This window comes from Bos javanicus, chromosome 5, assembly GCF_032452875.1.
Source record: "Bos javanicus breed banteng chromosome 5, ARS-OSU_banteng_1.0, whole genome shotgun sequence".
Classification (NCBI taxonomy): Eukaryota; Metazoa; Chordata; class Mammalia; order Artiodactyla; family Bovidae; genus Bos; species Bos javanicus.
Genome location: NC_083872.1, coordinates 83004262 through 83022861, shown reverse-complemented (window position 1 = coordinate 83022861; position 18600 = coordinate 83004262). Strand labels below are relative to the sequence as shown.

The 18600-nt window shown below is 40.5% G+C and overlaps 1 protein-coding gene across 3 annotated transcripts in view; it reads left to right on the top strand.

Moving 5' to 3' along the window:
• BMAL2 (basic helix-loop-helix ARNT like 2) overlaps positions 1 to 18600 on the top strand; it is a 97697-nt gene that overhangs the window by 58564 nt on the left and 20533 nt on the right. For 2 of the 3 annotated variants that reach the window (XM_061417563.1, XM_061417561.1), the window contains 5 exons: positions 2494 to 2611; positions 3366 to 3509; positions 16134 to 16374; positions 16844 to 16950; positions 17108 to 17258. In XM_061417563.1, the coding sequence (XP_061273547.1) occupies positions 2494 to 2611; positions 3366 to 3509; positions 16134 to 16374; positions 16844 to 16950; positions 17108 to 17258 (761 nt within the window). The remainder of the gene's footprint in view (positions 1 to 2493; positions 2612 to 3365; positions 3510 to 16133; positions 16375 to 16843; positions 16951 to 17107; positions 17259 to 18600) is intronic. The other variant, XM_061417562.1, reaches the window with a different exon arrangement.

Genomic DNA, 18600 nt, shown 5'->3' with positions numbered 1-18600 from the left:
GGAAAAATATTAGTCACCCTTGCCTGTTTCCTCCAGGAGAGAGCATTAATATTTATTAAGCTATGTGCATTGTGAAACAGCTTTGGCTGTAGGCTCTGGCAACAAATTTTGAAATACACCCTTTATTTAACCAGCACTGTGATTGGTTTGTCTCATTTTTGAACACCATTTAATTTAAACTAGTTACTCAAAAACTATAGGATTGAAACCAACAGAGAGAATAAACTAGTACATGTGGTCTCCTTTAAAACAGAAATATAATACAATAATATAATATAATATGTATATATTATAATATGTAATATAAGATAAGATAATATAAAGATAACAGCTTTGATCATAAATAACTCTCATCAATCTCAGCCTATATTCTCCCCAAAACTTGAAAATATGGAGAGATGGAAGGCATTCGTAGATAATAAGTTAAATAAAAGAAATAGATAGTAGGAACCTACATACAAAAGGAGTGAAGACCGAAGGAATCATGCAGCTGATTTGATTATTATATTTTCTAATTAGAAATAGAGAACATCACTCACATAGGTACACACCAAGATACTTGACAACTGAAGATAGCTCTTAAGTTCCAAATTAGTGACAAAGAGTCCGGTCCCACTGGACACTGACTTTGCATTTCAGAGACCATGAGACTCACTGACTGCTCAGGAAGACTTTGGGATCCCTGTGGTATAGGGTCTTTTCCTCAGCTTTTCAGCTTCAGAAATCTGATCTGTCTGTATAGCAGAGACTGATACAACATTGTAAATCAACTATACATCAATTAAAAAAAAATTTGCTCTGAAGCAGAGTTCTGGGCATAGACTTATATTAGCCAATCACACAATAGACTGAAGTATAAATCAGATTGCTAAAAAAAAAAAAAAAAATCAGATTGCTAGCTTTTTTTTTTTTTAAGTAGAGCTAGCTAACTGCCTTAAAAAAAAAAAAAAAGAAAGAAACTAGCAATCTGATTTATACATCAGTCTATTGTTTTTCTAGTAGTCATGTATGGATGTGAGAGTTGGACTATCAAGAAAGCTGAGCACTGAATAACTGATGTTTTTGAGCTGTGATGTTGGAGAAGACTCTTGATTGCAAGGAGATCCAACCATTCCATCCTAAAGGAAATCAGTCCTGAATATTCATTGGAAGGACTGATGCTGAAGCTGAAACTCCAATACTTTGGCCACCTGATGTGAAGAAAAAGACCTGATGCTGGGAAAGACTGAAGGCAGGAGGAGAAGGGGACAACAGAGGATGAGATGGTTGGATGGCATCACCGACTCAATGCACACGAGTTTGAGCATGCTCCAGGAGTTGGTGATGGACAGGGAAGCCTGGTGTGCTGTAGTCTCTGGGGTCTCAAAGAGTTGGACATGACTGAGTGACTGAACTATACTGATCTAACTGCCAAGCACTCCAGGCCACTTGGACCAGCTGGTCCATTTGTTCTACCTCCCATTGGAATGTCTACTTGGGTAATAAATTCAGAAGAGAGTGATCACTGTGGGCTTCACATGTGAAGTAGAATGTCTGCTAGTTTAGAGCAGAGAGGAGGAGGAAGACATTTCAGGTTTGGAGAGGGAATCTTGGAAGTTAGGGAGTAAAAGGCAATTGGCTAGCTTGGCCAGGGAACTGAATTTATAGAGAAGAGATAGTGATTTCCAGGTGATGAGACCATGCAAACAAAGTCATGGGCCAAGGAATGCTCTGCATGTGGGGAGAAGTGAAATGCCAAGTAGGAAGGAGGTGTACCAAGTTGGGTTTGGTTTACCAATAGTATGGTAATTTTTTAAGGCAGTATGGTAAATTTCTGAGTCACATCATGAGATCATAGGTATTCTGTGTCTTTTATATTATTCTGTAATATAATGTTTTTACTTTTACCAATGAAAGTGAAAGTGAAAAGTGTCTGACTCATTGTGATCCCATGGCCTATACAGTCCATGGAATTCTCCAGGCCAGAATACTGGAGTGGGTAGCCTTTCCCTTTTCCAGGGGATCTTCCCAACCCAGGGATCAAATCCAGGTCTCCCTCATTGCAGGTGAATTCTTTACCAGCTGAGCCACAAGGGAAGTACAAGAATACTGGAGTGGGTAGCCTATCCCTTCTCCAGCAGATCTTCCTGACCCAGGAATCAAACTGGGGTCTCCTGCATTGCAGGTGGATTCTTTACCAACTGAGCTACCCAGGAAGCCCACTCTTTTTTTCTTTACCACTTTTACCAATGATTAAGTTTAAATAAAAGGTTAGCTATTAGGTATGTGTATGTGATTTGTGTGTATCCAATTATGGGTCTGTGTCTATGTACTTTTTTTTGTCTGCAAGTTTTGCTCTGCTTTTAACACTAAGGTAACTTCACTCAGTGTAGTTGATGTATCCAAGCTTAAGAAAAAGCCACTTTAACCAAAGAAACAGTATCATTTGTTTGTTTGAGGAAACATAGAAATAACATGATACTGATTTTAAATGAACTTCTACCTTATAAATAGGCTAGTTTGATTGGACAAAGCTTATTTGACTTCTTACATCCAAAAGATGTTTCCAAAGTAAAGGAACAACTTTCTTCCTCTGATATTTCACCCAGAGAGAAGCTAATAGATGCCAAAGGTAAGTACTCATTTCAGCCTTCTTATCATTTTATGGAAATATAATTCTTACTTAAAAGTACAGCAATATAGTTTTTTGAAAAGTTAGCTAATTATAGTTTTATCAAGGGGAGAATTATTTAATAACTTTATAATCATCAACCTCAGTTTTAAAAATATCGCTATATAGAAAATTCATGTATCAAAGCAAATATATGAAGATGCTTTTGGGAAAATGTGATTACTTCATATTCTCTAGCTTTCATATGCTAATAAAATCTTTATTGGAAAGTGTTACTTGGGATAAAAAAATTGCTGGAGTTTTTTTATTATTTAGTTGTTTGCTAAGGGATAACAATTCTCTTTCTCAAATATGTTAGGTCTTCTCAATGTGAAAGACCTTGTATAATTGTTCTTGGGAAGTATACATATTCTCTGTCTTTTCCAGAAATACTTCTTTTCTCTGAAACTGCTTATTGCCTAAAAATTGTTTATCATATAAAATAATGATGTTTTATGCCACTGATACTATTTTAGTTAAGTTTTTAAATGTAACTTTTATTTCATTTAAGTTATTTTTACTATCTGCCCCCCTGGGGAAAAATATAAAGATAAATTGCAAGTGATTATAATATATTTTTTGGTGTGTTTCACTTTGGGGTTTGCTGTACAATGGTGTCAATAACCATAGATGACCAGAACACATGAGGAAATACATTTTAAATTTATTTGAAAACATTTTCTTCCTATTCTCTTGCCTCCTTGCACCATGAAAGCTGCTTTGCAAGTTCACAGTAATTTCCACACAAGTAAGAGTCATGTGTATTCTGGCTCAAGACGATCTTTTTTCTGTCGAATCAAGAGCTGCAAAATCTCTGTCAAAGAAGAACATGAATACTTACCCAACTCAAAAAAGAAAGGTATCATCTTTTTGAAATATCAAGTGATTTGAGGCATGGATGTAAAATTAATGTCCTAATATTTTCTACATAAAAAAATAAGTTGTATGGTCAAGGTAGGCTATGGTTTTTCCAGTAGTCATGTATGGATCTGAGAGTTGGACTTTAAAGAAAGCTGAGCACTGAAGAATTGATGCTTTTGAACTGTGGTGTTAGAGAAGCCTCTTAAGAGTCCTTTGGACTGCAAGGAGATCCAATAAGTCCATCCTAAAGGAAATCAGTCCTGAATGTTCATTAGAAGGACTGATGTTGACGCTGAAACTCCAATACTTTGGCCACCTGATGCAAAGAGCTGACTCACTGGAAAAGACCCTGATGCTGCAAAAGATTGAAGGTGGGAGAAGGGGATGACAGAGGATGAGATGGTTGGATGGCATCACTGACTCAATGGACATGAGTTTGGGTAAACTCCAGGAGTTGGTGATGGACAAGGAGGCCTGGCATGCTGCAGTCCATGGGGTCGCAAAGAGTCACTCGACTGAGCGACTGAACTGAACTGAATGGTCAAGGGAAATACTGAGGTCAAAAGCATTTATTTATCCAATAATTATGGCTCTGGTGAATCAATTCCATGTTGAATAGATCCAGTTATAAATGAATCACCTAATCTACACAGCAGTCCATATGAGAGAAAACATGGCGGCCAGTGCAACCACCTCAACACAGCTGAAATCTCTTTGATGTTTGATGCAAGTTGTAACTTGAGTAGAGGCTAACACTAGCCAGGTTTCTAAGTCTTTTAAGGATTGCCAAATTAGTTTATCTCTCCTTCTGAGGAAAGCAGATTTTCCACATGTACTTATTCAGTACTAATATTTCAGTCATCTCTTTGTCATGGTACATGGCTAGTGCCCAGTATAACCATTTAACTTCTGTAAAACTGGATCTTACCCCCTGGCCTAGAATTTTACTCTTTGCTTCTAAACCTTGCAGTCCCACAAGGTTAATTTTCAACCTGTCTATTCTTTTTGAGAACCATTCTCTGGGCTTCTCAGGTGGCTCAGTAGTAAAGAATTCGCCAGTAATGCAGGAGATGGGGGTTCAGTCTCTGGGTCAGGAAGATCCTCTGGAGTAGGAAACGGTAACCTACTCCAGTATTCTTGCCTGGAGAATCCCATGGACAGCAGAGCATGGTGGGCTACAGTCCATAGGGTAGCAAAGAGTCAGACATAACTGAAGTGACCTAGCACACATGCACACATGGAATTGTGTCCCTAAAATTCATATGTTGAAGCCCAATGTGGTATTATTTGGATAGGACCTTTGAGATATAATTAGATTTAGGTGAAGTCATGAGGGTGGGGCCCTCATGCTATATTTAGCACCCTTCTAAGAGGGGAGCCCAGAAGATTTGTAGTCTGTGAGCGCACAGTGAGATGATAGCTGTCTGCAAGCCAGAAGTCAACTATGCTGCCGTCCTGATCTCAGAACTCCAGGTTCCAGAACTGTGAGGAGATAAATGTCTGTTGTTTAAGCCACTCAGCCTGTAGTACTTATTATGGGGGGCCCAGCTGACCAAGACAGCAAACAACTTGGATCATTTTCTCTATGGTAATTCTCGTAAGTATTTCTGAAAAGGCTCTGCCGTGGGAACCAAAGGAATCTGGGCTTTGCGGAAAATAAATGTATGTTTAGTAAATTGGCATATTACAATTTATCTTGAAAAATGGAACTACAAGTCACAAATCGGTGGTAGGATTCTGCCTTGTCTAGGCTTGTCCTATCTTTCACCTTGAATTTTCATTTCAGTTTTTGTCAAATTCTAGGACAGCACATGACTGAATATACACAGTTAGTCATTGACAATAGGGCTTCCCTAGTACCTCAGGAGTAAAGAATCCACCTGCCAATGCAGGAGATGAGGGTTGGATCCCTAGATTTGGAAGAGCCCCTGGAGAAGGAAATGGCAACCCACTCTAGTGTTCTTGCCTGGAGAATCCCAGGGACAGAGGAGCCTGATGGGCTGCCGTCTATGGGGTCACACAGAGTCGGACTGAAGTGCCTTAGCAGCAGCAGCAGCAGAGATCATAAGCTATTCAGTCGCTCAGCTGTTTCTGATTCCCTGGACTGCAACACCCCAGGCTTCCCTGTCCTTCACTATCTCCCGGAGTTTGCTCAAACTCACATCCATTGAGTTGGAGATACTATCCAACCATCTTCTCCTGCTACCCTTATTCTTTCCCAGGATCAGGGTCTTTTCCCATGAATCAGCTCTTCCTATCAGGCCAAAGGATTGGAGCTTCAGCTTCCACATCAATCCTTCCAATTTATATTCAGAGTTGATCTCCTTTAGGATTGACTGGTTTGATCTCCTTGCTGTCCAAGGGACTCTCAAGAGTCTTCTCCAGCACCACAACTCAAAAGCATCAATTCAGGCACTCAGCCTTCTTCATGGTCCAACTCACATCCATACATGACTACTGAAAAACCATAGCCTTGACTATATGGACCTTTGTCTGAAAAGTGATATCTCTGGTTTTTAATATGCTGTCTAGGTCTGTCATAGCTTTCCTTCCAAGGAGCAAGCATATTTTAATTTCATGACTGCAGTCACTGTCCACAGTGATTTTGGAGCCCAAGAAAATAAAATCTGCCACTGTTTCTACTTTTTCCCCCTCTATTTACCATGAAGTGATGGGACTGGATGCCATGATCTTCATTTTCTGAATGTTGAGTTTTAGGCCAGCTTTTCCACTCTCCTTTCACTTTCATCAAGAGGCTCTTTAGTTCCTCTTCACTTTCTGCCATAAGGATCATAAGAGTGGGGGCCTAATCCGATGTGGCTGGTGTCATCATAAGAAGAGGAGGAGACACCAGGGGTACACACACAAAGAGGAGGCCACGTGAGGAAACAGTAGGTCATCTACAAGCCAGAGGGAGGCCTTGGGAGAAACCAAACTTTCCAACACTTTGATCCAGGACCTCTAGCCCCCAGAACTGTGAGAAAATTAATGTCTGTTATTTCAGCCACTCAGTCTCTGATATTCCATATGGCAGCCCAAGCAGACTGATATAATGGCTGGAATAATAGCACCACATGGGAGTGAGGTGAGGATTCAGTGGTCATGTATGGATGTGAGAGTTGGACTGTGAAGAAGGCTGAGCGCCAAAGAATTGATGCTTTTGAACTATGGTGTTGGAGAAGGCTCTTGAGAGTCCCTTGGACTGCAAGGAGATCCAACCAGTCCATTCTGAAGATCAGCCCTGGGATTTCTTTGAAAGGAATGATGCTAAAGCTGAAACTCCAGTACTTTGGCCACCTCATGCGAAGAGTTGACTCACTGGAAAAGACTCTGATGCTGGGAGGGATTGGGGGCAGGAGGAGAAGGGGACGACAGAGGATGAGATGGCTGGATGGCATCACTGACTCGATGGACATGAGTCTGAGTGAACTCTGGGAGTTGGTGATGGACAGGGAGGCCTGGCGTGCTGCGATTCATGGGGTCGCAAAGAGTCGGACACGACTGAGCGACTGAACTGAACTGAACTGAAGGCAGTGTTTGGTTCCTAGACAGCACTCAATAAATATAAGCTGTTATTTGTGGCTCAGAAAGAAGAGAAGGAAAATCAAAGAGCGAGAATCAGTAATTATTTAAAATCTGTATGCCAAACACTTTGCATATGAAACCTACTTTCATTTCCATAACAGTCCTGTGCAAACCATCCCAGTCTTGCAAATGAGAAAATCTGAAGCCTGAAAAGATTCTGTAACTTGTTGGAAATCACACAGAAGGGGGCAGAATCAGGAATCCGGCCTTAAAATCTGTGTTCTTTCCACTGTGCCATGCTACCAACTGGAGTAGCTTCCTAGATGCCAAAGGTTGTTAATGAAAGAGGTCCATTCTAGATGATTTCTGCAGCAGACACACAGCCAGGGGCTTGGCTCCTGCTCTAGGAATGTCTCCCTGCCCACACATGGACGTTCATTCCCCTGCCAGGCTAGGCCACACAGAAGCCTGCAGTCAGAGTCAAACACCTTTTCATAAAGGACTTTTTAATCTGCTCAAGTGCCTGACCAAGTATTTCACTTAACACTCCAGAGCTCTGTGCCAAAGGCATGAGCCCTGTTTGGCCTCAGGAACAGTAAGGGCATGTTAACCATTAGATGGGCTCTTCTTCAGGGCTTCCCTGGTGGCTCAGATGATAAAGAATCTGCCTGAATTGCTGGAGATCCAGGTTCGATACCTGGGGTGGGAAAATCCACTGGAGAAGGGAATGGCAACCCACTCTAATATCTTGCCTGGAAAATTCCATGGACTGAGGAGCCTGGCAGGCTATAATCCATGGGGTCACAATGAGTTAGACATGACTGAACGACTAAGGTGATAAAACATATGTCTTATTCTGATGGCGAGGCTCTGCCTCACCTGTAGAAGAGTTGAAAGTTGGGGAGACTATATGGAGATAGGTGTACAGACAGTTGCCTGGGTCAGGAGGAGGCAACTGCAGAGTGTAACCCTGACTGGCTGCACAGATGGTATCCCACTCGTGAGACACTTTTGTATTCTACTTTAACCAAAGGGAATATCTGCCAAGTGAAATGATTAGATTTTACATAGCTGCCGTCCAGTCTTGAAGTCACATCTAACTCTTTGTGACCCCGTGGACTGCAGCACTCCAGGCTTCCCTGTCCTTCACTATCTCCTGGAGTTTGCTCAAATTCACACCCAATGAGTTGGTGATAACCATCTAACAATCTCATTCTCTGCCTCCCTCTTCTCCTTTTGCCTTCAATTTTGTGTAGAGTTGCTACTAAATTGTTTTTTCCAATGATAATTAGCCAATGGAATTCACTGTGTTTTAAGACCACTCCCTATTATTGAGAAAAGCCTATAGTTAGCAAAGGTGTTCTTCTTCCCTTTTACCATGACACGTCAGTTACAGTTAAATTTTTTAATTATTGTTTAAAATTGCTTTTTTAGAGCAGGTTGAGGTTACAACAGACTGGTTCCAAATAGGAAAAGGAGTCCGTAAAGGCTGTATATTGTCACCCTGCTTATTTAACTTATATGCAGAGTACATCATGAGAAACGCTGGGCTGGAAGAAACAAGCTGGAATCAAGATTGCCGGGAGAAATATCAGTTGCCGAGGTCCAGCCCTGGCTGATCCAGGGAGTTCGAAGGGGAGACGGCGTCGGCAATTACACTGGCTTTCAGTTCAGTTCAGTTCAGTTGCTCAGTTGTGTCCGACTCCTTGCGACCCCATGAATTGCAGCACGCCAGGCCTCCCTGTCCATCACCAACTCCCGGAGTTCACCCAGACTCACGTCCATCGAGTCAGTGATGCCATCCAGCCATCTCATCCTCTGTCGTCCCCTTCTTCCACTGGCTTTAATTAAATATTAATCAAAGATATAAAGAGTAATAGAATGAGGATAGCTCAGTAGGAAAATTCAGTGGAGAAGAGACGCTGAGTAGCTTGGTTTACGCGGAAAGTCAATATAACCTGTGACACCAGGTTAGCTCTGACCACGGAGGCCGCAGGCGCCCTCTCGAATAGCAGAAGGTGCCCCACCTTAGGCACCTTCTCAAGTGGGTCTTAGAAGCCCAGGCAAATAAGTGGTCGCAGAGGACCTTCGTGCTCCAGATGGAAACTCAGCCAGAGGTTGAGAGAAAGAATGACATGGGGAGACCAAGCTTCAGTGAGCAAGGCCCATAGCTTTATTTTCAACAATCAGTAACCTCAGATATGCAGATGACACCACCCTTATGGCAGAAAGTGAAGAGGAACTAAAAAGCCTCTTGATGAAAGTGAAAGTGGAGAGTGAAAAAGTTGGCTTAAAGCTTAACATTCAGAAAACGAAGATCATGGCATCTGGTCCCATCACTTCATGGGAAATAGATGGGGAAACAGTGGAAACAGTGTCAGACTTTATTTTTTTGGGCCGCAGATGGTAACTACAGCCATGAAATTAAAAGACGCTTACTCCTTGGAAGGAAAGTTATGACCAACCTAGATAGCACGTTCAAAAGCAGAGACATTACTTTGCCAACAAAGCTCCATCTAGTCAAGGCTATGGTTTTTCCTGTGGTCATGTATGGATGTGAGAGTTGGACTGTGAAGAAGGCTGAGCGCCAAAGAATTGATGCTTTTGAACTATGGTGTTGGAGAAGACTCTTGAGAGTCCCTTGGACTGCAAGGAGATCCAACCAGTCCATTCTGAAGGAGATCAGCCCTGGGATTTCTTTGAAAGGAATGATGCTAAAGCTGAAACTCCAGTACTTTGGCCACCTCATGCGAAGAGTTGACTCATTGGAAAAGACTCTGATGCTGGGAGGGATTGGGGGCAGGAGGAGAAGGGGACGACAGAGGATGAGATGGCTGGATGGCATCACTGACTCGATGGACGTGAGTCTGAGTGAACTCCAGGAGTTGGTGATGGACAGGGAGGCCTGGTGTGCTGCGATTCATGGGGTCGCAAAGAGTCAGACATGACTGAGCGACTGATCTGCACTGAACTAACTGAGGTTTAGAACACAACAGAGAGGGAGGTACAGAGGTTTCCCATATATCCCTGTCCCCACACATGTATAGCTTCCTTCATTATCAACTGAATCTTCCACCCAGAATGCTGTTGTATATATGGCATATATTTATATGCCATATATATATAGTACGTTTACACATCATAGTCACCTGAAGCCCATTACTTTACCTTAGGGTTCAATCTTGGTCATCTTTGTAATACCATACAGAGTATTTTCACTGCTGTAAAAATTCTCTCTGCTCTGTCTATTCATTTCTCCCCCAAACTACCTCTGGCAATCACTTATTTTTTGTCTCATTATATTTTTGATGAGTTTTTGCCTTCATTATATTTAAATTTAAAAAAAGAGAGACTGGAAAGCAGCCCATTTTAGGCTAATTGAAAATGAATTTAAGGTTTATGGAAAGGCAAGATTGGCCATGAGTCCTTTGAGTGACTGTTCTCTCTGATTTTGTGGATATTTGAGATTTTCCATAATAAAAAGTCTTTTAAAAAAACATGATTGGCATTTAAAACCTTATTTCAACCCTAATTGTAACATGAATGCCATGCAAACTTCGAAAAAGCTTTTAAGACAAGGATAAGATTGCTCATGTACCTCCACTTGTGAAATCAAAGGCTGCTAGGGATGAATGATTGTTACCAAATAGCTTAGATACTCCTTAAATTTATCTTGGTAAGAATATCAGTAATCCATTGGCTTCTTCTGCAAGTGTGGCAGTTATCAGAACCCCACAACATCCTCTCATGCCACTTGGCTTCCACTGTCCAACACTCGTGACTCTCTACTTGACCTCTTTCTCTGGTCCTCAGAGACAGTTCTGCCTGTATCAGCAAGAGGAGGGCTTCCACTCCTGGTGGGGCTCTGCCTGGGAGCATCCCCGCTCCACTGACTGAGGGCAGCTGATATATAAATACTGATATCTTAGTGATGAACAGTTAAGGGTGCCACCAGATTCATGGTCTCTGAAAGAGATTTAACTTCAGGACCAAAGACAGTCTCAGTCACTCAGAGCTTTGTGTAGATTTTATTTAAAGTGAAAGTGACAAAAAAAAAAAAAAAAAACTTGTGACATCTGATAGACATCAGAAAGGGGTAGGAGAGTACCCGCCTCACTAATTTAAGTGGGGCCTTATATACTTCTCAAGTAGCTGCTGAGAATAGATAAAAAAATACCTCAAGGCTGTGAGAATTTTGCCCAGACCCTTTGCCATAACATACATCCTGGAATGACATCAGCAAGAGATTAGCCAGAAGGAACAGGCTAACCCAGAGCTCAAGGCTATGGAAGTTTTTACCCAGACCTTCTCCCATAACATACATCCAAAACTCAAAAAATAAAAAAGTCCTTGAACAAGAGATATTGCTGCCTATGAACAATATCTTGTCTAAGGCAAAAGAATGTAGAAAAGTACGTTTACCTCCTCCTTGAAGGGGCCCTTAGGCTTGGACTCCTTATCAACCTGCCTAAGTTAACTCTCAATATCCTTACTCTCCTATTCCTTGAGGCACTTCAGGCCACATAACTCTGAGGTTTTTGTTCTCCATTTTTCTCCTAGATAGTAATTGCAGCCATGAAATAAAAAGACGCTTACTCCTTGGAAGGAAAGTTATGACCAACCTAGACAGCATATTAAAAAGCAGAGACATTACTTTGCCAACAAAGATCTGTCTAGTCAAGGCTATGGTTTTTCCAGTGGTCATGTATGGATGTGAGAGTTGGACTGTGAAGAAAACTGAGCGCCGAAGAATTGATGCTTTTGAACTGTAGTGTTGGAGAAGACTCTTGAGAGTCCCTTGGACTGCAAGGAGATCCAACCAGTCCATCCTAAAGGAGATCACTCCTGGGTGTTCATTGGAAGGACTGATGTTGAAGCTGAAACTCCAGTACTTTGGCCACCTGATGCGAAGAGCTGACTTATTTGAAAAGACCCTGATGCTGGGAAAGATACAGGGCAGGAGGAGAAGGTGATGACAGAGGATGAGATGGTTGGATGGCATCACCGACTCAATGGACATGGGTTTGGGTGGACTCTGGGAGTTGGTGATAGACAGGGAGGCCTGGCATGTTGCGGTTCATGGGGTCACAAAGAATCGGACACGACTAAGCGACTGAACTGAACTTTCTCCCAGAATGCCCCAATAGATTAAGCTTCAGTTTTCTCATAGTGGCAACATGTTGGAAAATGGATCTATTATTAGTTTCTTTGTCTTCTCTGTCTTACTTCCTGACAGAGCTCCCTAGGAGCACCTCCCAAACATACTTCTTGTACTTGAATCCTTGTCTCAGGATCAGCTTCTGTGAGAATTCAAACTAAGCCAGCAAGATATCAAGTTGAGAGACCCAGCCTGCAACTTGTGGAAGAAAACATTCATAAAGTTTGAGTCCTTTTGAAAGGATTTTGAAAAGCTGTCCTGTGGGTTATATCAGTGCTTGGATTTTTTTTTTTTTAATCATGGAGTAGATTGCATATGAATCTACCTTGTGGAGCTAATGTAAATAATTAGTTTGGTAATGATTGAGGCCCATGATCCCAATATTTAGGTAAAAGTCTAAAGAATTTGGGGGATAAAAGTGTTTTTTAATGGGATTTTTTAAAAAACTTTAGATAATTGATCAAATGGATCAAATTCCATCAGCAGATGGAATTAGCAATCCCAACTAGAAATCTGCCAACTGAATGAATGTTCAAGGTGGGAACTGAAGAACAGGGTAAGTTAGAAATTGTTGGTAACCCTATTGTTAGAGAACTGAAGTCAAAGGCTACGTTCTATAGGATGAGATTCCATACATTAATATAAAACTTTCCAATCTGTATTTTCAGTTGAGCCTGGAATAGGAAATGGCAACCCAATCCAGTATTCTTGCCTGGAAAATCCCATGGGCAGACAAGCCTGGCAGGCCCAAGTTCATGGGGTCACAAAGAGTCAGACACGACTTAGCGCATATGCACGCAGAATATTTTTAGTTAGTATCTTTTGTAAATTTGCAAGAAATAAGAAATGTCTAACTCAGTGTATAAGCCTTTTCCTTTTTCATATTTATTTATTTATTTGGCTGCACCAGGGGTTAGTTGCTTGTAGCATGTGGGATCTAGTTCCCTGAACAGGAATTGAACCCAGGCCTCCCCTATTGGGAGCACTGAATCTTGTCCACTGGACCACCAGGGAAGTCCCTAAGCTTTAAAAAAAATTTTTTTTTTTCTGTATTGAGGTAACTTTGGTTTATAACATTATGTAAGCTTCATGTGTACAACATTGTATTTTTAGTTCTGTGTACATTACTGTGTGCTCACCACTAAGATTTAGTTTCATCCTTCACCATACAATTGATTTGCCTTTACTCACTTTGTCCTCCCCTCCTCCCCTTCCCCTCTGGTAACTACTGCTCTGTTCTCTTTATGTGTTTTTGGTTGATTTGGTTTGTACATTTATTTTGTCTTTTGTTTCCATAACCAAATATGAGTGAAATTATACGGTGTTTGTCTTTCTCCGTCCGACTCAGCGTGATACACTCAGGGTCCACCCATGTTGTCACAGGCGTAAGCCTTTTTACTTTTTATTTTATTTTTCAAATTCTTGGCTGCACTGCATGGCACGTGGGATCTTAGTTTCCTGACCAGGGATCAAACCTGTGCTCCCAGCATTGGAAGGTAGAGTCTTCACCAGTGAACTGCTGGGGAAACCCCAGCCTTTTTATTTTTGACTGTGATTTAGTTTTGTTAGTATAAATGAAAACCTTGTATTTATGCTAATTTTTAATTCCTTTAAGGTATCTTGGATATTGGGTGAGGTAAAGGAAGGAGCCCAGATTTTTTATTTAACTACCTGGGTTAATTATGGTGCCATAAAGCAGGATAGGAAAGAAGTGATCAAGACTTGGTTTGGGGTTGAAAGAGATAACAACTTGTAATTTAAGGCATCTGTGGGTCATGGAGAGTGTTGATGTCTGTTAAGTGTTGAATACAAGGTCCTTTGGCTCAGATGGGAAGTACTCTGCCTGCAATGCAGGAGACCTGGGTTCCATCCCTGGGTCAGGAAGAACCCCTGGAGAAGGGAATAGGTGGCTACCCACTCTAGTGTTCTTGCCTGGAGAATTCCATGGACAGAGGAACCTGGAGGGCTTCAGACCACAGAACCACAAAAAGTCAGACATGACTGAGCAACTAACACTGTGCAGGGCTTCCAAGAGCTAAACTGTGTGTTCCCCGCTTTATTCTCCAGACACTTCCCATGACAGAGGTGCCCCAGCCACTTCTGACTGCTCACTCTTAACTCTGTTTGCACTGGCTGTTCCCTATTGGAACACTTTTTTATACCCCTCCCTCTCCATCACCCAGGCTCCTGTTTGAATACCTGCTGTGACAGCACTCACGCCCATCAAATAGCACCAGAACAGTGGTTCATAGGGAGTTTTGGAGGCAGTCTGTCTGAATGTAAACCCCAAGCTCCACCCTTCCCTGCTGTAACCTTGGCAGTAACTCTCAGTTTCCTAAGATGGTGGGATAGTATTAGAACCTCTCATAGAACTATTGTTTTTGTTGTTCAGCCACTCAGTCAAGTCCAACTCTTTGCAAGCCTATGGACTGAGGCACTCCAGGCTTCCCTGTCCTTCACTATCTCCCAGAGTTTGATCAGACTCATGTGCATTGAGTCAGTGATGCCAGGCAACCATCTCATTCTCTGTCACCCACTTCTCTTCCTGCCCTCAATCTTTCCCAGCATCAGCATCTTTTTCAATGAGTTGGCTCTTCACATCAGGTAGCCAAAGTATTGAAACTTCAGCTTCAGCATCAGTCCTTCCAGTGAATATTCAAGGTTGATTTCCTTTAGGATTGACTGGTTAGATCTCCTTGCTGTCCAAGGGACTCCCTAGAGTCTTCAGCACCACAGTTTGAAAGCATCAATTCTTTGGTGCTCAGCCTTCTTTATGGTCCAACTCTCATATCCATACATGACTACTTAAAAAACATAGCTTTGGCTAAATGGACCTTTGTTTGTAAAGTGATGTCTCTGCTTTTTAATATGCTGTCTAGGTTGTCATAGCTTTTCTTGGAAGGAGCAAGCATCTTTTAATTAAGAAGATTAAATGAATTATACCGAGAACTTACAGCATGGCACCTAAAGTGTTCTTTACACCTTCACTATTACTATTAGTTGCTATTTAATAAGACAGCCCATATCACCTTCCATCAAAAAAATTTTTTTAAAGATTTGTAATAACAGTCTGAGCAAAAAGTGCCAACTTACAACAGTGACTATTCTGGTCTTTCCTAAATCTTATCACAAACAACTGTTTTTTTCCTCCCCTATTTTTTACCTTTAAGTTAATTTTTTGTAGATTGCATAATCTGTATACTGCCTATCTTTTATACTGTTATTGTTTTCTTAAGCATTTCCTGATATTTTCACATATGGATTATTTCCAATTTTTAATTTTCCTGGTTGAATCTGTTTGGTGAGTGTTTTCTTATGACTTAATTGCTTAAGATTTTTTTTTAATTTAGTCAAGTTTTATTTTTATACATTTTATGATAAATTTCTCTGAATGATCCCTGAAATGTTTCTATAATATGTATCTATTAGCCATTAAAATGCTAACTTAAGAAATTTAAGAATATATCCATGTGTCCTTTAAATTTATGAATATAAATTATAATATACCAAAATTTAAATAAGCTGAAAATAATACTTCTGTAGCAAAGAGCAAGGGGGTATGAAGTTTAACAGTTTTTAACATATAAATTACTGTAATTTAAAAAATTAACTTGGAAATAATGAAATAGGTATGGATCTGTTTAAACTGAGATTAAAACAATCCTTTTGATGTAGGACATATAATTTAGTTCTTGAGAAAAATAACCCATTAGGAATCAAGTTGTTAAGTAAACATGATTGATGCTTTCTTTTTAATGCCAACCTATTCCCTTTTCATACTTAGCATAAAGGCTATTTCATAGCAGAATTATAACTAATATAAATGTCAGTGTAATGAATTTATTCATAATGATTGAAATGCTTTTACATTTTTTATCTTGTTTTAGTTTTATTGCGATATAGTTGACAAATGCTCTTTTTTAAAAACCTTTGAATTAGATCCCAGAAAATTCTGTACTGTCCACTGCACTGGTTACTTGAGAAGCTGGCCTCCCAATATGGCTGGAATGGAAGAAGAAAGGGACAATAAGAAAGACAGGAGCAATTTCACCTGCCTTGTTGCCGTTGGAAGACTACGTCCACATATTGTCCCACAGAACAGTGGCGAGATTAAAGTGAAACCAACTGAGTTTATTACCCGTTTTGCAGTTAACGGAAAATTTGTCTATGTTGATCAAAGGTAAACATTTTTTTGCCATACCGATTAGAGTTCAATGGGATATTTAAAGCTACTAAAGATGTGGCTTAGTAGCACAGCTGGATTTTTTTTTTTTTAAGCTTTAGAATAGGAATAAAGCTTAAATGAAATAAGGATATGGATACATCTATAACCAAATTGTACACTTGAAATATTTCTTAGCCAGTGGTGCAGAAACTGCATGGCCTATGGCCACACTTTTATTGGCGCATGGTGAGAACAGCATACCGTGGATTAGATAGGTGGCCTCAGGAACAGCCTGGTGCCTGGCTGTCCATTCTGCTTTGCAACTCTAATCTGGGTCAAGGGCAGCCAAAGGGAGCCCAGTGAAGCTAAGGGTTAGTCATCTCCTGGTCCACTTCTCTACTGTCCTGATCATGTATGGAAAAACAATCTTCCAGAAGGGGATACATTCACAAATTCTGAACCTTACTTTTAATTTTAAAACTAGGGCAACAGCAATTTTAGGATATCTGCCTCAGGAACTCTTGGGAACTTCTTGTTATGAATATTTTCATCAGGATGACCATAGTAATTTGACTGACAAGCACAAAGCAGGTATGCCTTGAGTGGGGTTGCCTTTTAGTACTTTTTTAATTATAGTTTCAACTCTTAATTTTTCATTCCTGTGAAATCTGAACCTTGAGTTAATCCTTAAAGGACTGATTTATACAGTGGTAAACTGTTATGCTGATTATTATCTTTTCTTATTAAGTTCTACAGACTAAAGAGAAAATATTTACAGATTCATACAAATTCAGAGCGAAAGATGGGTCTTTTGTAACTTTAAAAAGCCAGTGGTTTAGTTTCACAAATCCTTGGACCAAAGAACTGGAATATATTGTGTCTGTCAACACTGTAGTTTTGTAAGTAATACTTTATATTGTTAAGACCTTTTTATTAATTTCAAATAAGTATCTTTGTTTCCCTCTTTTCATCTTGCTAAATCATTAAAACTATTTGATTCTCTGTCTTTATAACTTGAGGTAATGCCATTTGCAGCAACATGAGTAGACCTAGAGATTATCCTACTAAGAGAAGTAAGTCAGAGAAAGACAAATACATGATATCACTTACATATATTAATAGAATCTTAAAAAATTATAAATATAGTAGAAACTAAACATAGTAAAGCAATTATACTCCAATTCAAAATTAATTTTTTTAAACAGTTCTCATCACAAGGATAAAAATTATAACTATGTGTAATGACAGGTGTTATTAGACTTTTGTGGTGAACATTTTTCAATATATGCAAATATTAAATCATTATCTTGTACACCTGAAACTAATACAATGTTCAGTTCAGTCACTCAGTCGTGTCCGACTCTTTGCGACCCCGTGAATTGCAGCACGCCAGGCCTCCCTGTTAATCACCAACTCCCGGAGTTCACTCAAACTCACAATCCATCGAGTCGGTGATGCCATCCAGCCATCTCATCCTCTGTTGTCCCCTTCTCCTCCTGCCCCCAATCCCTCCCAGCATCAGGGTCTTTTCCAATGAGTCAACTCTTCGTATGAGGTGGCCAAAGTACTGGAGTTTCAGCTCTAGCATCAGCCCTTCCAAAGAACACCCAGGACTGATCTCCTTTAAAATGGACTGGTTGCATCTCCTTGCAGTCCAAGGGACTCTCAAGAGTCTTCTCCAACACCACAGTTCAAAAGCATCAATTCTTCGGCGCTCAGCCTTCTTCACAGTCCAACTCTCACATCCATACATGACCACAGGAAAAACCATAGCCTTGACTAGACGGACCTTTGTTGGCAAAGTAATGTCTCTGCTTTTGAATATGCTATCTAGGTTGGTCATAACTTTCCTTCCAAGGAGTAAGTGTCTTTTAATTTCATGGCTGCAGTCACCATCTGCAGTGATTTTGGAGCCCAAAAAAATAAAGTCTGACACTGTTTCCACTGTTTCCCCATATATTTCCTATGAAGTGATGGGACCAGATGCCATGATCTTAGTTTTCTGAATGTTGAGCTTTAAGCCAACTTTTTCACTCTCCTCTTTCACTTTCATCAAGAGGCATTTTAGTTCCTCTTCACTTTCTGCCATAAGGGTGGTGTCATCTGCATATCTGAGCTTATTGATATTTCTCCCCACAATCTTGATTCCAGTTTGTGCTTCTTCCAGCCCAGAGTTTCTCTGCAAGTTAAATAAGCAGGGTGACAATATACAGCCTTGATGTACTCCTTTTCCTATTTGGA